This window comes from Caloenas nicobarica, chromosome 1 (genome assembly GCF_036013445.1).
Source record: "Caloenas nicobarica isolate bCalNic1 chromosome 1, bCalNic1.hap1, whole genome shotgun sequence".
In the NCBI taxonomy this organism is placed as follows: Eukaryota; Metazoa; Chordata; class Aves; order Columbiformes; family Columbidae; genus Caloenas; species Caloenas nicobarica.
In genome coordinates this window covers 73,456,338-73,474,693 of record NC_088245.1, presented here as the reverse complement: position 1 = coordinate 73,474,693, position 18,356 = coordinate 73,456,338, and the positions used below count along the sequence as shown (strand labels likewise).

The 18,356-nt window shown below is 40.5% G+C and overlaps 1 protein-coding gene across 1 annotated transcript in view; it reads left to right on the top strand.

Moving 5' to 3' along the window:
- Window positions 1-18,356, top strand: part of BORCS5 (BLOC-1 related complex subunit 5) — a 73,921-nt gene that overhangs the window by 38,626 nt on the left and 16,939 nt on the right. The window contains exon 3 of the mRNA XM_065658707.1: window positions 12,584-12,741. Within this exon, the coding sequence (XP_065514779.1) occupies window positions 12,584-12,741 (158 nt within the window). The remainder of the gene's footprint in view (window positions 1-12,583; window positions 12,742-18,356) is intronic.

Genomic DNA, 18,356 nt, shown 5'->3' with positions numbered 1-18,356 from the left:
TAACTTGAATTGGGAAGGTAGGAGCAAACCCCAAATACTTAAATGCAGGTGGGAGAGCTAGGACAGGAATGAAAAGGTTGGTTCAGACTTTGGCAGCAGGTGTTCACAGAAGAAATGTCAGATGGTAGGATCAGGTAAACAGAAAATGGCTCCTCCTGAATGATTTTGTGCTGTTTGGGCAGTGGGGTTGCCAGAGAAAGGAGTTCAGTTGTCTGAGGGCAGCCAGGTTCCCAAAGGAGTGCTTCCTTACTGCATACTGGAGAAATGTGGCAGGTAGACCTCTCTCTTGTTCACTCAGTTGGATATGCTGGTAGATAACCACTTACTCTAATAAACAAAGTAGTCCAGTTAAACTTGTCGTATGAAAAAGGGCAATTACTTCACTTCTGTGAAGTATATGGTATATGAGCTATATAGTATGGGTTGTATAATTCAAAAAACTTTCATCAGCCCCACTTGGACCTTGCTACTCCTGAGTAGAGCAGCCATTCCACGTTGTCTTGGTAAAGCCTTCAGAGAAGAAATAAGTATAATCCAAATTAAAATTTGGATGTGAAATGGCAGCCCACTTTGCTAGCGAGATGGCTGAGTGTTAAGTTGGGTCACATGTGAAAAAAGAAGATAAAGTAGAAGATGTCAAGAAGATAAAGTAGAAGATGTCAACTCTTGCATTTACAAATGACTCTTGTTCTTCACTGTATTTTCCTGAATTCGATACTAGAGAGAAATCACTGTTCCTAGTACCTGTGGCCAGAAAGTGTCAATAGTATATTTTGAATAGTGTGTGTTTAATGTATGTTTTAGCGCTCTTGGAAAAATGGACAAATAGCCGTGATGTTATTTTTACTATGGCAATGTGCCTTCACTCAAACCCTTAAGGTTTAAGGCAGCAGTTGTAATTGAGGATATCTTGTTTGTGAGAACAGAAGTGAATGGTTTTAAGTCTAACATTTGACTGTATTTTGGTCTGATACAGAAATTCCCTCTGAGGAAAGAGGAAGAAAATATCATAGGTGTCTACTCTTTTGGGATGATGCAAAAATGATATGAAATACATGAAAAGCGCTGCTACATACCAAATAAAAACCATGTTAGTTCATGTATATAAATGATGGTTGTACTAGAATCAGCATTGTGCTTTGTTTGCAATTATAAAGCATCGATAAAAAGTTTCATTAGTGGGTCCCATTACTTATTTAAAAGGAACTCTTTCAGTGAAGCTATCTTGAAAGTTTTCTCTACCACTTTTAAAATGGTTTTCTCCATCTCTGGAAAAGGAAGCTGGAGTCTTGGACTTGCTGACTCTCTAAGTAAATGGCTGGTTCATCAGTTTTGCTTTGTGCCATGCTGTGGCAAGAAATTGCAAACATAAAACTCTCAAATAGATGCCTGAACTGAGGAAAGTGCCTGAAAGTTTCAAGAAAACCAAGTCAGCAGTATCAGTTAATCTAATAAAAGATGTTACTTGTGAAGAAGTATAACTCGTTCACAGGCATGTTGTAGATGTAATCTGACTCTGTGAGCCTCAAGTGGCTGCCCATTTTGCCTTAAATTGTCTTTTCTTGTAGCATGGTCTCAGGCACAGGGCATATGAATAAGTTACCATGGAGAAAGCCAGGTTGTGAACTCAGGCTGTGTGTGTGTGCTTTTGCCTCTTTGTAAAAGCAGCACGGTGTCCTCTGCCCCCACTGAACTTCCCTGGGCTCAGTGTGTGTACAGAGGCTGGCTAGTGTGGAAAAGGAAACATGCCTCAGCTTCATGTGGGTGCCCTTGTGCTCAGAGGTGATTATAGATGTCACCTTTCCTCTAAACCACTGAAAAAACACCAGTGTGTTTAAGTTTTTTTTGTTTGTGGGTTTGGGTTGTGTGTGTGTGTCTTGTTTGTTGGGTGGTTTCTTTTTTCTTTTTCCTAGTTTGAGCTATGTCATGTGGATGAATATCCACGCACGTTTGCTTAAGATAAAACAAAAATTTCCATGAGGCTAGTTGTTATTACTAGTAGTAGAATCAATTAAATGAGTTTTAGCTTGTAGATTTTGTTGTTGTTGTTGTTTAATTTTATTTAAAAGAAACTGAGTTTCTTTGCTCCTGCTGGTCCTTTTCCATCTACAGCCTAGAAAACTTTGCATCTGCTGTCAAATTTCAACCCAACTTTGCAGTGGGAGAGAGATACAAAAGGTAGTTAAGGTCCTGTTATTTCAAGGAGTATGCATGGACAGGTAAAGTTGAGACTCTTTTAGTGCTTTGCATACATAAAAATTGAAGCGACATCTTGCTGTCGCTAAAACGCAGAAGTCGCCTTCTGTCCTTTCCCTCCCTCCCTCCCTCCCGCCTCTGCTGCGACTAGCTCTAGTTTTTGATCTCCTGGTGCTCTGATTACTTTTGCTACCCTAGAGGCAAAAGAAAACCACTGGATTAGTTCTCTGTGGTTTTAGTGAAGTGAATCATTTTCTGTGCGAAAGCTGGGGTGAAGCATGTGATGGGGAAGGCGGGAGCCGGGCCTTCTCTTCTGTGGAACTTGTATGCGGGGGTCAGAGGGAAGAAGCTGTTGGTTTGGTTCTGGTTTTCTTAAGAAACTTTACTAGATAGCTGAGAATCTGAGTGGGAGAGACGGCGTCGGTGCTCAACGCTGACGGTGCCGTAGGGAAGCGGGTTCTGCTGCCACCTGCCCTGCTGGTGTTCGGTATTTGGTGGTGACAGAAGGGGAGGGAAGTCCTGGTGGTGAAGTCATTAGGCCGAGGGTCAGCAGTTTCCATGTGATCGTAGATAAATAATTTAATCCCTCGATGCCTCAATTCCCCATCTTGTAAAATGACATGACAATGTCTTCTGGCCTTTGAGTTTGCAGAGTATTTAGGATAATGGGATCAGCTGTAGCCTGTGGATATCGTATGTTTATGTAATCAGGTGATGGTTGGTTTGAGGTCTCTCTTGATGTGTTTTCAAAAAAAAAAGAGGGATAAATACAGCTTGTTTCATGGCATGAGACCATCATCTCTCACTTCCATGTGAATTACCCCACACATTTTTCCAGTCTTTTGACTATTTTTATGCCTTCGAGTCTGTTGCAGGAAGTTGGCTGTACAATATTGCAACCGTGTAGTCAAAAACACTTCTTTTCCATATAACTTCTGTGCTCTGGAAATGAAAAATCAGTGGGGAGATGGGCTGGGTAGGATCTTGGCTGGTTTTAGGAGCGTGTTCAGAGAAGGATAACGAAGCTGGTGAGGGGTCTGGAGCACAAGTCTGATGAGGAGCGGCTGAGGGAACTGGGGCTGTTCAGCCTGGAGAAAAGGAGGCTGAGGGGAGACCTCGTTGCTGTCTACAACTCCCTGGAAGGAGGTTGTAGCATGGAGGGTGTTGGTCTCTTCTCCTAAGTAGCAAGTGATAGGACAGGAGGAAATGGCCTCAAGTTGCTTCAGGGGAGGTTCAGATTGGATATTAGGAAAAAATTCTTCACGGAAAGGGTTGTCAGGCTGCCCAGGGAAGTGGTGGAGTCACCATCCCTGGAAGTGTTTAAAAGACATGTAGATATGGCACTTAGGAACACAGATTAGTGGCAGACTTAGCAGTGCTATTAATAGGTTAACGGTTGGACTCAATCTGAAAGGTCTTTTCCAACCTAAGTGATTCTATGGTTGTATGACAAAGTAGGTGTGTGCTTTTCCTCAGAGTATACTGTGTACCTTTTTCCCTACCTGAAGCTTCAAAAGAAGGGTATCAATAGACATGCTTCCAGTTTTATGGCAACCATTAGTGACTTTTTGAAGGTGTAGCACTGGGTACTTTCATACTGTCAGAGAGGCAGATCAATATAACTGCAGACTGAAATCTGAGTACGTGCAGATGGTGCGCTATTTTCTCCTTTCGGACATTCAGGTTTCTGACAGTCCAAATGAGAAAGCAGTTCTGATTTCTGTCTGCTTTACTTCTTTTCAAATGGAAGTTTTAATTTAGGATATTTTTATGTCACTGGGACATTTGTGTTTTGCAGCAGTCTTCAAAGTCTTGGTCATGATCAGGCTCCTATGTGCTCACTGCTGTATGGATCATACAAAGCGTGAGGCAAAAGTCTTCACATCAGAGAAGCTGCAAGCTTCAGTGGTGCAAAAAGTTGTGTGCACGTTATTGATTATGTATATCCATCCCTATGCGAGAGGAGAAAGCTTTAGTTGAGGTATAGATATCCTTGCAGGATCTGATCCTGAGCAAAAATGTGGCTCAATAGGAAAGCAGAAGTATCATAAACAAATACTCTTTTGGTGTAATTAATAATAGTAATAATAAGGACAAACCCCCCTCTGAATCACATTTTCTTCTAATATAAGTTATGTGACCTTAATAGGTAGAAATCTGTAAGACTCTGGACTTTTTGCCTTAGAATTGTAGCAAACGACATTTTTATAGAAGCCTAAATGTCTTGAATCTTCCTAATGTTTGGGTTATTTTTAAGACAAATGGTGGAGGAACAAAAGGGGAGGTGATTTATATATCTTGATGAGTATTGTCTTACAGGCAATAGCTTACACTGTGTTAGGAGGCCGAGGCACAGTTTTCATACTGAGAGTATATTTGAGCTCTGCAGTCAGAAAAGTTGCCCATTAAACGATGTGACAAAATGAGAGTCTTCAGCCCCTCTGTCAACCATGCAGAAGTAAAGGATCACATGGTACTGACTCCGAAGTAGAGGGAAAATCTACTGTTACAGCCAACATTCCTTGCCACAATACAAATATGTTCTTTGCTCACATAATAGCTATTCAGTTTGCCTACAGTCATTGTGTTCCCCCATTAAAGTTCAAAGGAATTGAAAATACACAGTCAACAAAGCCAACTTTTGTCTTGGAGTAAATACGTATTTTATTGCAAGGTGTTATCAGTAGAGATTTTTAGAAAATAAACTGGTGTGTGAAAAGGGTCATGTGGTCATCCACATTTGAACTTAAAGATTTCTGGGTGAGTAGCAGTGATTTTTTTTTTTTGTTTGGTTGGGATTTTGTTTTGTTTTCCTTCAGTTCCATTTGCTTCAGTTACTCTTACTAATTCTATGGTGTATGCATTCTTCTTAAGGACAGCCTAGGTTTCCAAATTTGATTGTATAAATTTTGTTGTTTCCTAATGGAGGTGTTATTTAAAAAACAAACAACGCACATTAAAAAAACCCAACAAAACACACACACAAAACTCCACGCCAAAACAAAACACCCCCCCCAAAAAGCTATTTTGATTCTTCAGGCTTTGCTGAAAATGTAGTCTTTTCCTAGTCTCCAAGAATGAGAGAGGAAGAACACAAAATTAAAAGCATTTCATCCGTAAGAGCCCTGTAAATCTGATTACCTTATCTGTTTGGAAGTATTTTAATGCCTTTTATTCTGCTGCACCTGTTTACAATTGCACATGTGCAATTATTTCTTTTCTGTAGGTCATATTGAAGTTCTCTGGCATGGAGAATATATGGAAATGAGGTCCCTGCCTCAGCTAATAGCAAATTGCAGTCTCCAAACTTGTGCAAATAGTAATCGTCAGGAAAGAAGACTCAGTCTTTAGGGATGTAATTTCATCTGTTTCTTGTGTGGATCTTTCTTTGGTATTTAGGATGCATGAAGATACTGGCAAAACAATCTCCCTGTGCAAATAGCAACAAGAAAGGCAACTGTAATAGTTAACCTGTGGGCACTGAGGCCAGACTGTATTTAAGAAGCTGGGCAGACTGGGGAGCTTTTACACAAGAGCTTTAGAAATGCTTGATAAGGCAAGTTGTGGGGTTGATCATTTTAAAATACTCTTGGAACACAGAAAAATTCCTGGAGACTTGAAAAACACTAGTGCTTTTTAAGCTAAAACTAATGCTGTCTTAATGAGGGTAAATGAAATGACTCAGTGCTATTATATTAATAGTAACCATAGTCTCCTCAAATTCAATGAGGAATAGAAGAGCTGAAAAAGTTTTACTGTCTTGGATTAAATTTATGGAGTTTCACAAAAAAATGAGGGTAGTAAGAGAAGTGGGGAACAGCTGAAATAAGGTAAGTTGCAGGCAGCACAGGGAATTTTGAATGTGGAAGAGGGAAAAACAGTGTAGCTAAAGCAGTGTGAAGGGAGCTGTAGGCAAAAAAAAAAAAAAAAAGACATCCACACAAAAAAAAAGGCAAAAAGAAAATTGTGTGAGGAGAAGAAAAGATCACAAACTCTAGCAGGTTAAATAGTAAATCGTCAGGGAGACCAGAGGAGAAATTCCTTGAAAACAGCTTTCTACTAGCATATACTTAATACAAGCTTTTCAGATTCTCCAGAAGCTTGTTGAAGAGTCTGTGGGATTGTCTTCCGAGAAGAATTTCAGAAAAGCAAAATCAATCAGTTGAATCAGCATTTGCTACAAAAGAAGTACGTCATTCTTTACGAGGATGAATGAGAAGTGTTTGCAGAAGAGGTTTTAGAAAAAATGGTAATGTGCACAGTAATAAACGTCCAGAAACAGGTACCAGAACCAGGAGCACCTCTGTAAAGCTGACAAACTATTGCTAATTGTGGTGTGTGATCTGTTGCTTCATTTAGCCTTGCTTTTGGGAGAAGAGGTGATGACACATGCAGTACAGGGCAATGCACGCTCTGAAAAAGGGTGTTGCTGCTTAGTGGGTCCAGCAAAGGGGTAGCAATTACAGAAGCAACTGGATTGTTAGAGGTGTAACCATTATACATTGTAGAAGAATTGACTTGGCTTTTAAAGAAGGCAGTCAGGCTCCAGGTTAGAGGCATTTGAAGGTGCGATAGAGGTAATCAAATAAATTAAGTCTTCTGTGGGAGAGCAGACTGATCAGTGTGATTCTTGAACTTGGAAAGACCGTGGGAGAAAGTACATGTCACTCTACAGATTTCTGTTGTCTCAGCACACCAACTACGGAGTAGCAAGTGTAAAGCAAGTGGAGAGAATTTTCTTCACGCTGTGCATAAATAAGCATCTTCTTGCCACAGGATAGTGTGGAAATAAATGTATACCTTTCAAAAAGGATTAGTGAAATTGAAGTATCTTACCTTCACTGAGAACAGTATTTTCTGCCTGAAATTTTTATTAATAACTTTTGGAGGCAGGAAGGTTGTGGAAGAGGAAGGAAGAACTGATAAAGATGTTGTTTTCTAAATGTTCACTGTTGTAAAATGTTGGAAGCAGTATTCTGGGCAAGGTAGACTTCTGGTCTGATTAAATGAGGAGTTACTTTTAAAGTCCTCTCTTAAATTCCACAGAAAGATTGGTTAGCTGATGACAGCAACCCTTTCTGGCATTAAAATTAGTAACAAGACCACCGCATCATGTGCTTTACTGTCTGTAATAATAAATTAACAACTCTGGACCTTTTGCTTTTCTTTTTGTAGTGACTGCTGTTACTGGTTGAAAAGGGTTTTGACAAATGGAAATACAGAAATCAAAAAGAAATATTAATACTTTTCAGGTTGGAACGTGCTCAAGTTGTTAGGATTGTCCTTTAAAGTAGCAGAACATAACTATAGTGGGTTACTGTGTTCCGTATGTATGTAGAATCAGCATAGCATGTAAAGCATTTTTTTCAAGTCCCTAACTTCTAACCATAAAAATGGTTTTTAAACTAACAGCTTTCTCCTGCTCAGTAGGATGTGATTTGTTGGAAGTGTATGTTGACCTGGAACCAACAAGGAGATGACTAAGTAGGAGGAAAATGGTTTTAACATGCCTTGGCTTTGCCAAGGAATATGGAAACAATAACAGATTTGTTAAGTCTGTGGGTCAGCCAGCCTTGTAGGGATATATGATATTTCTCTATGCACAACATACTTGGTGCATTGAGTTGTTTTTTTCTAAAGCACCACTTAGGAGCTGAAATGTGAATCTTTCTTTGTCCCAGTTGCTGTTTATCACCTTAATGAGCATGCTGTTTACTGATCTGATGTATCCAGAATAGGTGGGAGATCTTGACTTAACTTTCACTGTAGCAGGCACATAATGTGGTCTGTCTTCTCATTTGTCTTGCGGTGTAATTTGATAGCCAAGAGTGTGCATGTTTGGCAGCTGCCAAAGCATTTTTGGTCCATGCACTGAAGCTCTGCAGTAGTCCTTCTCCCATTTCTCAGTTTTTGTTTTCCTCAAGCCACGCCATCCTCCATGACGCCTTTCCTTGTCTCACTGGGGTATGTTGCGTCGCTCATGTGCCAAGCAGTCTCTTCTCGAGGTTTCAAACAGTGAAAAGATGATTCCTTGTGTGCTTCCCTCTTTGGAAGAGAACCAACGGATTGAAAAATGAGTCTTTGATTTAATAAGAAATTAAAACTTTAGGTGGTGTTTTCTTCCCATTTGAAAGCAGAACTGTGCTCTTAGAGGGAGTAATAATCGCACAGACAGAATCACAGGAACTCCCTTTCCTCAGTGAAGAAGAGGTGGTAGCTCAGCAGTTAGTTGCTGTGAGATGTGCTGGTGACCAGGTTCAAGTTCTGGTTGTTTTGAGAGTGAGCCTGGACCCCTCAGTGACCTCTGTCTCTCCCCCTTTTTGGCACTTACAAAAGTGAGCTAATAAATATTTTGTTGCAATAGGTATGCTCTCATATCCTCTTACAGGCTGCATGTAGACAGGTCACTGAGGGATGGCCCTGTTCAGGGGAGAGTTCAAAGTGTGGGACAAGGCTCTAAGAAGGAAGCAGTGATTTTTCAGTAGGAGAATTGTTTAGTAACACCTGGAGGTTTGCAGTGCTCTGCTCTAAAAGTGAAGCTTTCTTGGTACTTTTAGATACCTCCTCAGCTTTCTGTTAGTATAGGAACAAAGGGCACCATCAACACCCTTTTTAAACCCTTGCCCTTTTCTGTGTCTCAGTTTTGGTTCAGGGTTTTTCCTGTGGGTCTCAAGTGTTTCATGGGTGAAGGGAAGTATGCTGCTGTCTCTTAAGTGCAGAGCTCATGGAGGAGGGATTGCATGAAACTTGTTTGGGCTCACTGTCTGCTGCTGGGGAGGGGAGGAAGGGAAGAGATCTGGGTTATGTGGCACAGAGGGACAGGGTGTGTGTGGCCTTTCCAGCCCTTCGTCTCTCTGTGCCCTGGGCTTCCATGGCAAAACCTCACTGGGATCTCAGTGGTTGCAGTCTCTCTTCCATGAAGTTTTGAGGTGACTGTTGCCATCTGCTCTTTTGGAGGAAAGCTACTGACTTGCTAGAAAATAAAATGCAGCAAATTTAAAAAATTGTAGAGTCATAGAATAGTTTGTGTTGGAAGGGACCTTTAAAGATCATCTAGTCTAACCCCCCTGCCATGAGCAGGGACATCTTCTACTAGATTGGGTTGCCCATAGCGCCATCCAGCCTGACCATGAACGCTTAAAATGATGGGGCATCCACAGCTTCTCTGGGCAGCCTGCTCCAGTGCCTCACCACCCCCATAGTAAAAACATTTCTTCCTGATGTTGAATCTGAATCTACCCTCTTCCAGTTTAAAACCATTGCCCCTTGTCCAATTGCAACAGGCCCTGCTAAAAAGTCTGTCCCCATCTTTCTTATAGGCCCCTTTTAAGCACCGAAAGGCTGCAATAAGGTCTCCCTGGAGCCTTCTCTTGTCCAGGCTGAACAACCCCAGCTCTCTCAGCCTGTCCTCACAGCAGAGCTGTTCCAGCCCTCTGATCATCTTGGTGGCCTCCTCTGGCCCCTCTCTAACAGGTCCACGTCTTTCCTGTGCTGAGGGCTCCAGAGCTGGATGCAGTGCTCCAAGCTGAGTCTCATGAGAGCAGAGTAGAGGGCAATATTTATGTTAAGAAAATGTTAATATTTATAGCACACATAGTAAGTAGTTACTGTGAACAACAAAAAGTGGTGGATCAACTTTTTGACAATGGGCATTTCTGCCAGGTGGAAGGCTGCATGACCTTTTTCATGCTTTTGTTTACTTTTTCCTTTTTTATAAGTTGAAACTCTAAACGAAATTGTTCTCTGGCATTGTGAGTGTGATCCCAGGGGTCTTTGGAGAAGCTAATTGCTTTGGCTTCTCCCTTCTGCATCACCTAAAATAATACCATAGTCTATCTTTAAGTGGCATATACTGTTTATTTTTTATCACTACTCCAAACATTTGTACTGGATTGTCTTTTCAGCTCTGTTGCCTTATGGAGAGACTCCAGCTGAACACTTAATGGCTCGCTTTCACTTGAGTTTGTGTTTTTCTGGATGGTGAATCAGAGGCTCCTTACAGTTTATTAATTTTGCTTTTAGCATTATGTAACCTGTACAAGGTTGTAAGTACATAAGTTTGAGCAGCATGTTCCCTTATAGCTCATTTTACAGTCCTTGGCCTACTCTGCTTCAAAATTCTCATAGGCAACATAAGTTGGCCAAAATACACACTTCATAGTAATTAGATCTCTTACAAAGCATCTATTTTTTTTTCCTCCTCTTGAAGTTGGTGAGAGATTAGTAATAAAAGAAAATTAGTTGGTTGATAGCATCATGTATTTGATCAGTGCAGAAACAGAATAACCGCCTCAGGTGTATGGTGAACTCTTCATTCCTGTGTGAACATTCAACATATTAAAAGTTGACAACATGATTTGAACATTAATCCTGACAAGATAATTTTATAGATCAGAATTAACAAACTGAGGAAGTACTAGAACATATAACGTACACATTTTTAAAAAGTCTTGTTTCCATCTTCTGTTAAAGTTTTGCACTTCAGCTGAAAGTAGGTTTGAAAGATGTGCAATTGATATTGCTGGACCTAAGATTTTGAGATTATTCTTTCTAAAACATAAAAAATAATTTGACTATTGCTGATACAGAGTTCTGAGACTAAATGGTGAAGTGTCTGTTTCCTCTCCTGACCTCTTGACTGAGGTAGCGCAATTGTAGTGGGCAACAAGTCAGTAAAACAAAATTATCTTTTTTTGTTTCCTCTTAAGATGAGGAAAGAAAAGGTTTTGTGTGAAGGGTAATTGAGAGCATCCTGAGAGAATAAAATGTTGACTGTTGATGAAAAGTAAACGTATTTCATCATATCTGATGAAGTTGCTGTTCTAGTTTTGTGTTTATTCCTGTCTGCAAATGTTTTCAAAGAGACTTAACTTTCTCAAATTCATAAGATGCTTCTGGCTTATGTCTTGGTTTCTATCTTGTTCTTGTGTTTTGGCAAGAACTTGGTGTCACCAGTTGTAGCTTCCAATAGGCATGGGGGCCATCCAAAATAGTTTCCATTTCCCACTGAGGTACATTCTTAGAAGAACCTTTCCAATCCAAATAACTGGCATTTATGACTTTTTAATTGCTTAGTGTGATACTTGCTTGCATTTGCTGTTTTAATGTCTTTTCCTGTCTGTAAACTGAGAGTCCCAAAGGGCACATGCGTGCAGTCACTGAATTCGGTTTACATAGTTTGATGGATGTTTTGGGAAAAGCAGATTGTGTGTATGTGCTGTTTGTCACAGATGGTGTCCCAACAAGAAAAATGTTCTGCTAATGCTGAAGGAAAATGAAATGAAAGTAAATGAAATAGCAAAAAAAGGATGGCCTTAGAGTTCAGCATTATTTTTTCCAGCAGCTTTGGGGAAAGCAGTTGGTATGGCACATGTATGCTTGAGCTCAGCAAAGGTTCTCAAGTTGCGCTCTGTAGGCAACAAACAGTGGGCAGGAGAAACTTCTCTGGACAATTTTGGTCGTCTGGATATTACCAGTGTCCCAGTTTTAAGTCTGATACCTTTTTTTTTTTTGTGAGCTTTTTATGAAACCTGGTCATGTGAGTAGGTAAGTATCTTGATTCCATATAGGAAAAAAAAAAGTATATTGCTAGTTTTTGAGATTTTAAATTAAAATCTTAGACAATGAAAGGGTTCTGAAGCTTTAATAATGCAAGGTAGGCAAACCATGGACATTTAACTCCTAATAATTTACCTTAGGTGGGTCATTTTTTATTCAAGTTTGTTTGGGGAGACCAGGGAATTTTTTGACAGCATAATTCTAGCTAAAATAGTTTGATTCCAAAGCCCAAATGGGAAGGCAGATCTCAACTCCTTTCCCTTCTGGAATCCATAAATGAGGAGGGGGTTCATTTTTCACAGTTTAGGATTGTGGAGAAGAAACAGAACTCACTTTATACAGCATATTGCTGAAAAGCAAGGTGATGTGCATTATAGACCTGCGTTTAGAGTCTGTGTTTAAGTTCTGTCAAGGAGGGCTAAGCTGTTTGGCAAACTGTTCTTTGCACCACACTGGCCCCAAGCCTGGCAGTGTTCAAGAAGTGATTGAACAACGCTCTCAGACACATGATGTGACTTTTGGGGTTGCCCTATACAGGGACAGGAGTTGGACTCGATGATCCTTGTGGGTCCCTTCCAACTCAGGACATTGTGCGACTCTGTTATAAATCCTGACCATCCATAAATCTTCAATCCCTGCCTTTCCCACTTTTAGCCTTCACTGGACTATTACATGGCTGAAGGCCATTTGGTAGTCTAAGATCCTGAATTAGTTTTTAATTACCCCATATAAAGCTTTTCTTTTGGGTTTGTTCTGCTGCCTCTTGTCTTGCAGCTGAACTAGTTACATGAGCAGTCAGATTAACTCTGGTCCTTCCCTTGCCTTGTAGGACTCCTCAGTGGGCAGACCTCTCCAACCAACACCAAACTGGAAAAGCTGGACCCCCAGCAGGTGCTGCAGCTGTGTCTCCGGTACCAAGACCATCTTCAGCAGTGTGCAGAAGCAGTTGCCTTCGATCAGAACGCGCTTGTGAAGCGGATCAAGGAGGTACTGCCCGCAGCGTATCCGCTTCTGGTAGGGAAGGGCTGGGTGCATCAGCGTGGCCACCCTGCGCTATGGACGCAGGTTCCTGCTGTCGGTGGCCGTGGGTGACTTGCAGCAGTCCGCTTCAGAGTAAACCCTGTAGAGAAACTGCACGAGTCTGCACTTCAAGCAAAGCTTCCTGGCTTCCATTGTGGTTACGGTCAGGTGGTGTGTTTATTGGTTATGCTCTGTGATTCCTGGCAGTAAACGGTGGGTGTTCCTCTGGTATGGCAAGTACTGCAAGTAACTATTGAAGAATTAAAAGATGACTGGGATTTTTAAAGGTAACATTATTTAGATCTGTATGCCGAACATTTTATTACGCGTCATGGTTAAGCTCTAATTGAAGGAAAGAAATAGTTATCATAACATCTTCTATGGTTCGAGAAGGTAGTATTTCTTTTTTCAGCAGATTTGTAGACCCTAGACTGTTTTCAAAGCCCATGACATGCTCTCTCTTCTCTGATCTGTATGGCTGATAAAAGTCTTCCTGTGCTGCTGTTTTTACCACTAAACCATAATTTGAAAATCACTGATCTGCTTAAATATTCAATGATACTGTTGGGGAGGACACAAATTCCTGGGCTAAGTATCCTGCAATTGGATTGTCTTTCTCATGTGTGTAACTAGCTATGTTGGAAGCAGTAGGATGACTGACAATTTTTTGGTTTTTTTTTATAAGTCAAGACAGATTGGCATGAGAGGAGATGCTGTTTGAGAGTGTTTTCTCGCGTATTCTCAGATGTGTAGAAGAACTGGTGAATGCTGCATATGTCAAAAGTCTGTGAGACCAAGTACCTTCCAATGTCAAAAGAAAATTTTTTGGGCAGGTGGTTAATTTGTACTCATGCAATATGAACAGTGACCTTGATTCGTTGTTGCTATATTGGCTTAGAGTTAAGAAAACCCCACATGACAAACTGGATAATAAATTTGATTCATGGACTGTTTTGAGAAGCTGCTGTCATCATGAAGTTGTAAGTCCAAAATAATGTGGGAGCCATTAAAAAGACCTTCTTACTTTGGTGTATCAAGATCTGAGGCCAGCTATTACACAAGATGTAAAGATATTTGCAGATGTTGGTGACTCAGATCATACAATCTCAGAAATGGGATTTAATTGCCAGCCTAATGACAGTGTACTTGCACTAATCCAAGCAGATTGTAATTCTTTTGGCTGTTAAAGTGCGAGAGGGAATATCAACATGATTTAAAGTCGTGGTAGACACCACCAGTGCAATCTGCGTTAGTTGGATTTGCCTTCTATAGGGCAAGTGGTAGAGTCCCTTTCAAATCAGCTATGGTGATGTTTTCTTCCAGTTCATAACACTTTTTTTTTTCCTTCATACAGTGATGATATTGATACTATCAGTAGCTTCTTTATCACAGACTCATCCCTGACAAAGTGAAGGAGAAATGGGTGACTCTGTAACTTGGGCAGCTGACAAGTCTGTTGGGTGGTTGGTTTTTTTGTTTGGTGTTTTTTTTTTTGGTCACAGCACTTAAGTAACTTCAGATGCTTTCAGTCCTTGTGCCAGATCTGGTGGGTTTTTACTGTTCATTTGCCTATTAATTTTTAAGTGTTTTTCTTGTATTGGCTGTTCTGCGTGTGTGTTCTGGAGGAGCCGGGTGGGACCCACTCAGCTTAAATCATTCTTTCCAAATTGCTTGGACTCTCCTTGGTGCACTAAATCGAACTGCTGTTGACAGTTGTTGACAACGAGGGGTGCAGCTGAACTAGAGCAGGGTATGTCTCTCGTTACAAGTGTAGACAAAAGAAACCAGTTTGGCTGCGCCCATTTGTCAGCAGTGATTTACTTTTGCTGTGTAGACAAAGCTTTGACCCTTGGTAAGGAGTAAAAATGAAAGAGAAAATGAAGTGTATTGTGAAAAGCGTAGCGTGTGCTTGACATGGACAGTAAATTATTTTATCCCTATTTTAGTAGTCTGTATTTCACTTTTCCTCTCACACTGTAAGCACTGAAGTGTTTTTCTTCTGATAACATGACTTACCAAGTGATTGATGCTTTTGACTACAAAATGTTGGTGAGCTTCAGTCTCTAGTTCCTCCCATTTGTCTGAGGTATGTTCACTCTTGAGACTGTCACTGACTGTACTTTGTTGTAACAGTTGTACTGTATCATGTGCTACAGTCATACTGCCCGCAGCCAAGATTTTTCTTAGTCTTTCCTTGACAAAATGTCCCAGGGCAAATGTCTTTTGCTTATTGTCTGTGTGGCCAGAAAAAAGCTTCATTGCTTCTGGCAAAACTCAAGAGTACCATTGCAAATTTATTGGTCCTCGATAACATATAATCAACTGTGGTGGTTTGTAAATCAGCACACGAGCTGAATTTAAATGGCTCTTAATTGGAAAGAGAATAAGCTAAGGAAAACAAGAACACTGCATGACAGTAGTTACTGCAGATCTAAGTAGACCCATCTGTGTGTTCCCTTACTTTGGGAACCAAAACAGTCTGGCTTTGCTCTCCATCCCATTCCCTGGTTTAGCCAGAATTCCTTTGCGGTGTGTTGGCTGGATCTGTATTGGCTCCTAAATGTAGAACTTGTGAGGCTTCCAGGTTGCTGTGACTGTTCTCTCTCAGGAAGAAATACATTTACCCAAGTGTTTCGTTTCCTTGAGGGGGAAAGAACTGAAGATGTGATTGGAGGTAGTTGACTTGACTGCCTATCAAGCAGTTACACTTAATTGTACCCAAACTGTTGGTTTTGGAAAGGATTTATTTTTATGACAACAGGCTTTGTCTTCACTGCCAAAAAAAAAAAAAAAGGACGTGCTTGCATCTTTTTAGGGAAAAATAACCACTATGCATTAAATATTATGTTTCATATTAATTTTTGGCAGCTGACTCACCATCTGTTGCAATACTGCTTTAATGCCAGGACTGCTGAAATATTTAGGATTCTTTTTAATTTTTTCTCCTTATCAGTTTGAGAAACAACAGAACAGCAGTTTGGGATTTAGGTATGTGTTAATTCAGGGTTATGGCATCTCACAAAATTTGACAGATTTAAAGAAAAATGCCTGCATGCAGCATTTTCTGGGTAATTTGTCTATGCTTTGGTATTTTGTAGGATGAAAATTTTTAGCTTATTGGATGAATCACCATGGGGGCATTCTGTTCAGATGGGGCTGGGAACTGGATCTAGTCTGTCTACTGATGGTATGTTGGACCCATGTGAGCTTTTTATATGCGTACAGGAGGAAAAACATGCGCTTTTAAAACCCAGTAGATACCGTGTTATAAAATGCTAGGGTATAGAAGGCAATTATAGCTAGTTAACAGGTTAAACTAATCTTACCTGCACCTTGGAGCTTTTGCCACAGTGTTTAATGATGGGGACAGAGTTGATGATGCACCTGAAGGAGTATGTGATAACTTCAGGCTAAAAATTGCGGGGTAAACCATGACTTGCTAAGCAGGGATAAAACAACCTCCATCTGCCTATTATTTGGTGTTGTATGTAATTTAAAAAAAAAAAAAAAATCTTTAGTGTCTATCAGTGGGGACAAAAGAGCTCAACTGAAGTGTTTTTCCTCTGCTGCTGTGGTGAGTTCAGAGTCCTGGCTGTAGATGGGAGGTCTGAACTTGCTGCATCCCGCACACATCTCTGCCCTGACAGTGCTGTAGATCTGCATTATGACTAGTTTGACATTTTGAGCAACTCCAGCTGCTGTTGGGTTTATGAGATCTGCGTGTGCTCTCTTCGCTAGGAGCATCTGCCTCAGTTTTGTGATCTGTAACATGGAGGGTTTCTTGCCAAGATTAGTTTGAAGGCAAACACTGACCAGCACTAAATATTAGGTATGATTTGGCGGAAAAAAGGAAATAAAGCAGGAAGAGGGCTACTTTACACAAAGGCCTTATCAGTGGAGGATATCTGTTTTGGGTGGCAGGGAGAGAATTTGGAGAGCTGTCTGATTGGGGGTGGTGAAGAACAGGGAATGGGAAACAAGTAGAATAGGTAAAGGCAGGGGAACAGAGCTAGATTTAAAGAAAGGGCCCATAACTTTGTGTGCCTCCAAAACTGTCTAGTTTCAGTGCCTTAAGAAAATATTATTTTTCATGCACAAGGTGCTAAGGTTCTCAAAAATCACATCTTTCAAATATCTAATGCTGAGTATCCAAAAATTGCTAATCACACTTGGAAGATTTAGGCCTGGCTTCTTTCTATGAAAGCAAAAGTGAAGCTGAAAGCCAGCTTTGAATGGAAAGACGTTCAGCACTTCTTATTAGACTTCCAATATTGGCAAAGGGGATGTGCTACTTGAAGCGTCCTATGTACCCTTAAAGGCAAATGTAGTTCCTAGATAAACTGTGCTTAAAATGTATTTGAAAGTGGATTATTGAGAGGGCTCTTGTACTTTTCCCTGAGAAAACAATATTGAGGCAATGTTATCTGTAGCTTTTCTTGCTGTGGGAATCCTGGAGTGACGACAATTTTGGAAACAGAACACTTCTTAAAATACAAAATAAAATTTAAAATATCTCAGTCTAAGCTGGCACACACCTATGGAAAAAAAACAACAAACCAGCACATTTTCAAATATAACAAACATTACTTTTATAGTCTTTAACTGTTCTTAACAGTTAAACAACTTTTGTCCAGGCAGGCATTAATATCAGGAATTGGTTTGCCACACAGCAAATTACAATGTATGGCTTGTTTCATACCTGTAAATTCCTCTATGGCAATAGCTCATTAGTTTGAACAAATATTGCAGAATGTGTATTAATTTTTTTTACCAGCTTGCTGCGAAAGGTAGTTGTAATGGTATGTAATGGTAGTTGTAATGTATAAAGTTAAGATGTCCAGAAATAACATCCTTTAATATTTATCAAGTATTAATAAATAACTTTTGAAGCCACACACACCCCACATCATGTCTCCCATTATATTTCAGCTGTTTAAAATTACAAATAGGAGTTAAATAATTATTTTCCATAAGCAACATGTCTAGTACATTTGACAGACTAACAAGAAAAGCATTTTTATACACAAGCATTATATACAAGCACATTGTAGCTTATGCTACGCATTTAAGACTCATAAATTGTGATTCAGCCATTCATGTCACCACATGTGTGAAGTAAAACATGCCCAGCAATTTTGGGGATTTTTGACCTTTATCGCAACTACATTGTTTCTGTGACACTGAGCGTTTGTTTTATCGAAGAGACCTGTCACCTGGCGGCAAACAGTGCTGGGGAATGTGACCTGCAGAAGTCATCAGCTTGGTTTTGTTCCACTCTGAGGGAAGGATGGGTTTGCTATGGGCAGGGCCCATGGCCTTGAACCCCTCTTGTTAGAGGTGCGAGGGCTGGCAGTGGTAGGGACAGCTGGCGAGGGTCTGACATTCCCTGGTGGAAGTTGAAGGATAAAGGTACCATGAAGGGGGTGGTAAAGGGAAGAGCTAAGTGCAGGAAGCTGTTCCATCACCAGGAATGAATGAAAGAATGCTAGGCCAGAAACCTTGGAAGGACATTGTCTGGCTTGGGGACTGGGCTGATGCAGTGCAGGATCCCTTTAGCCAAGGCTGCTGGTAGACTCAAGGTG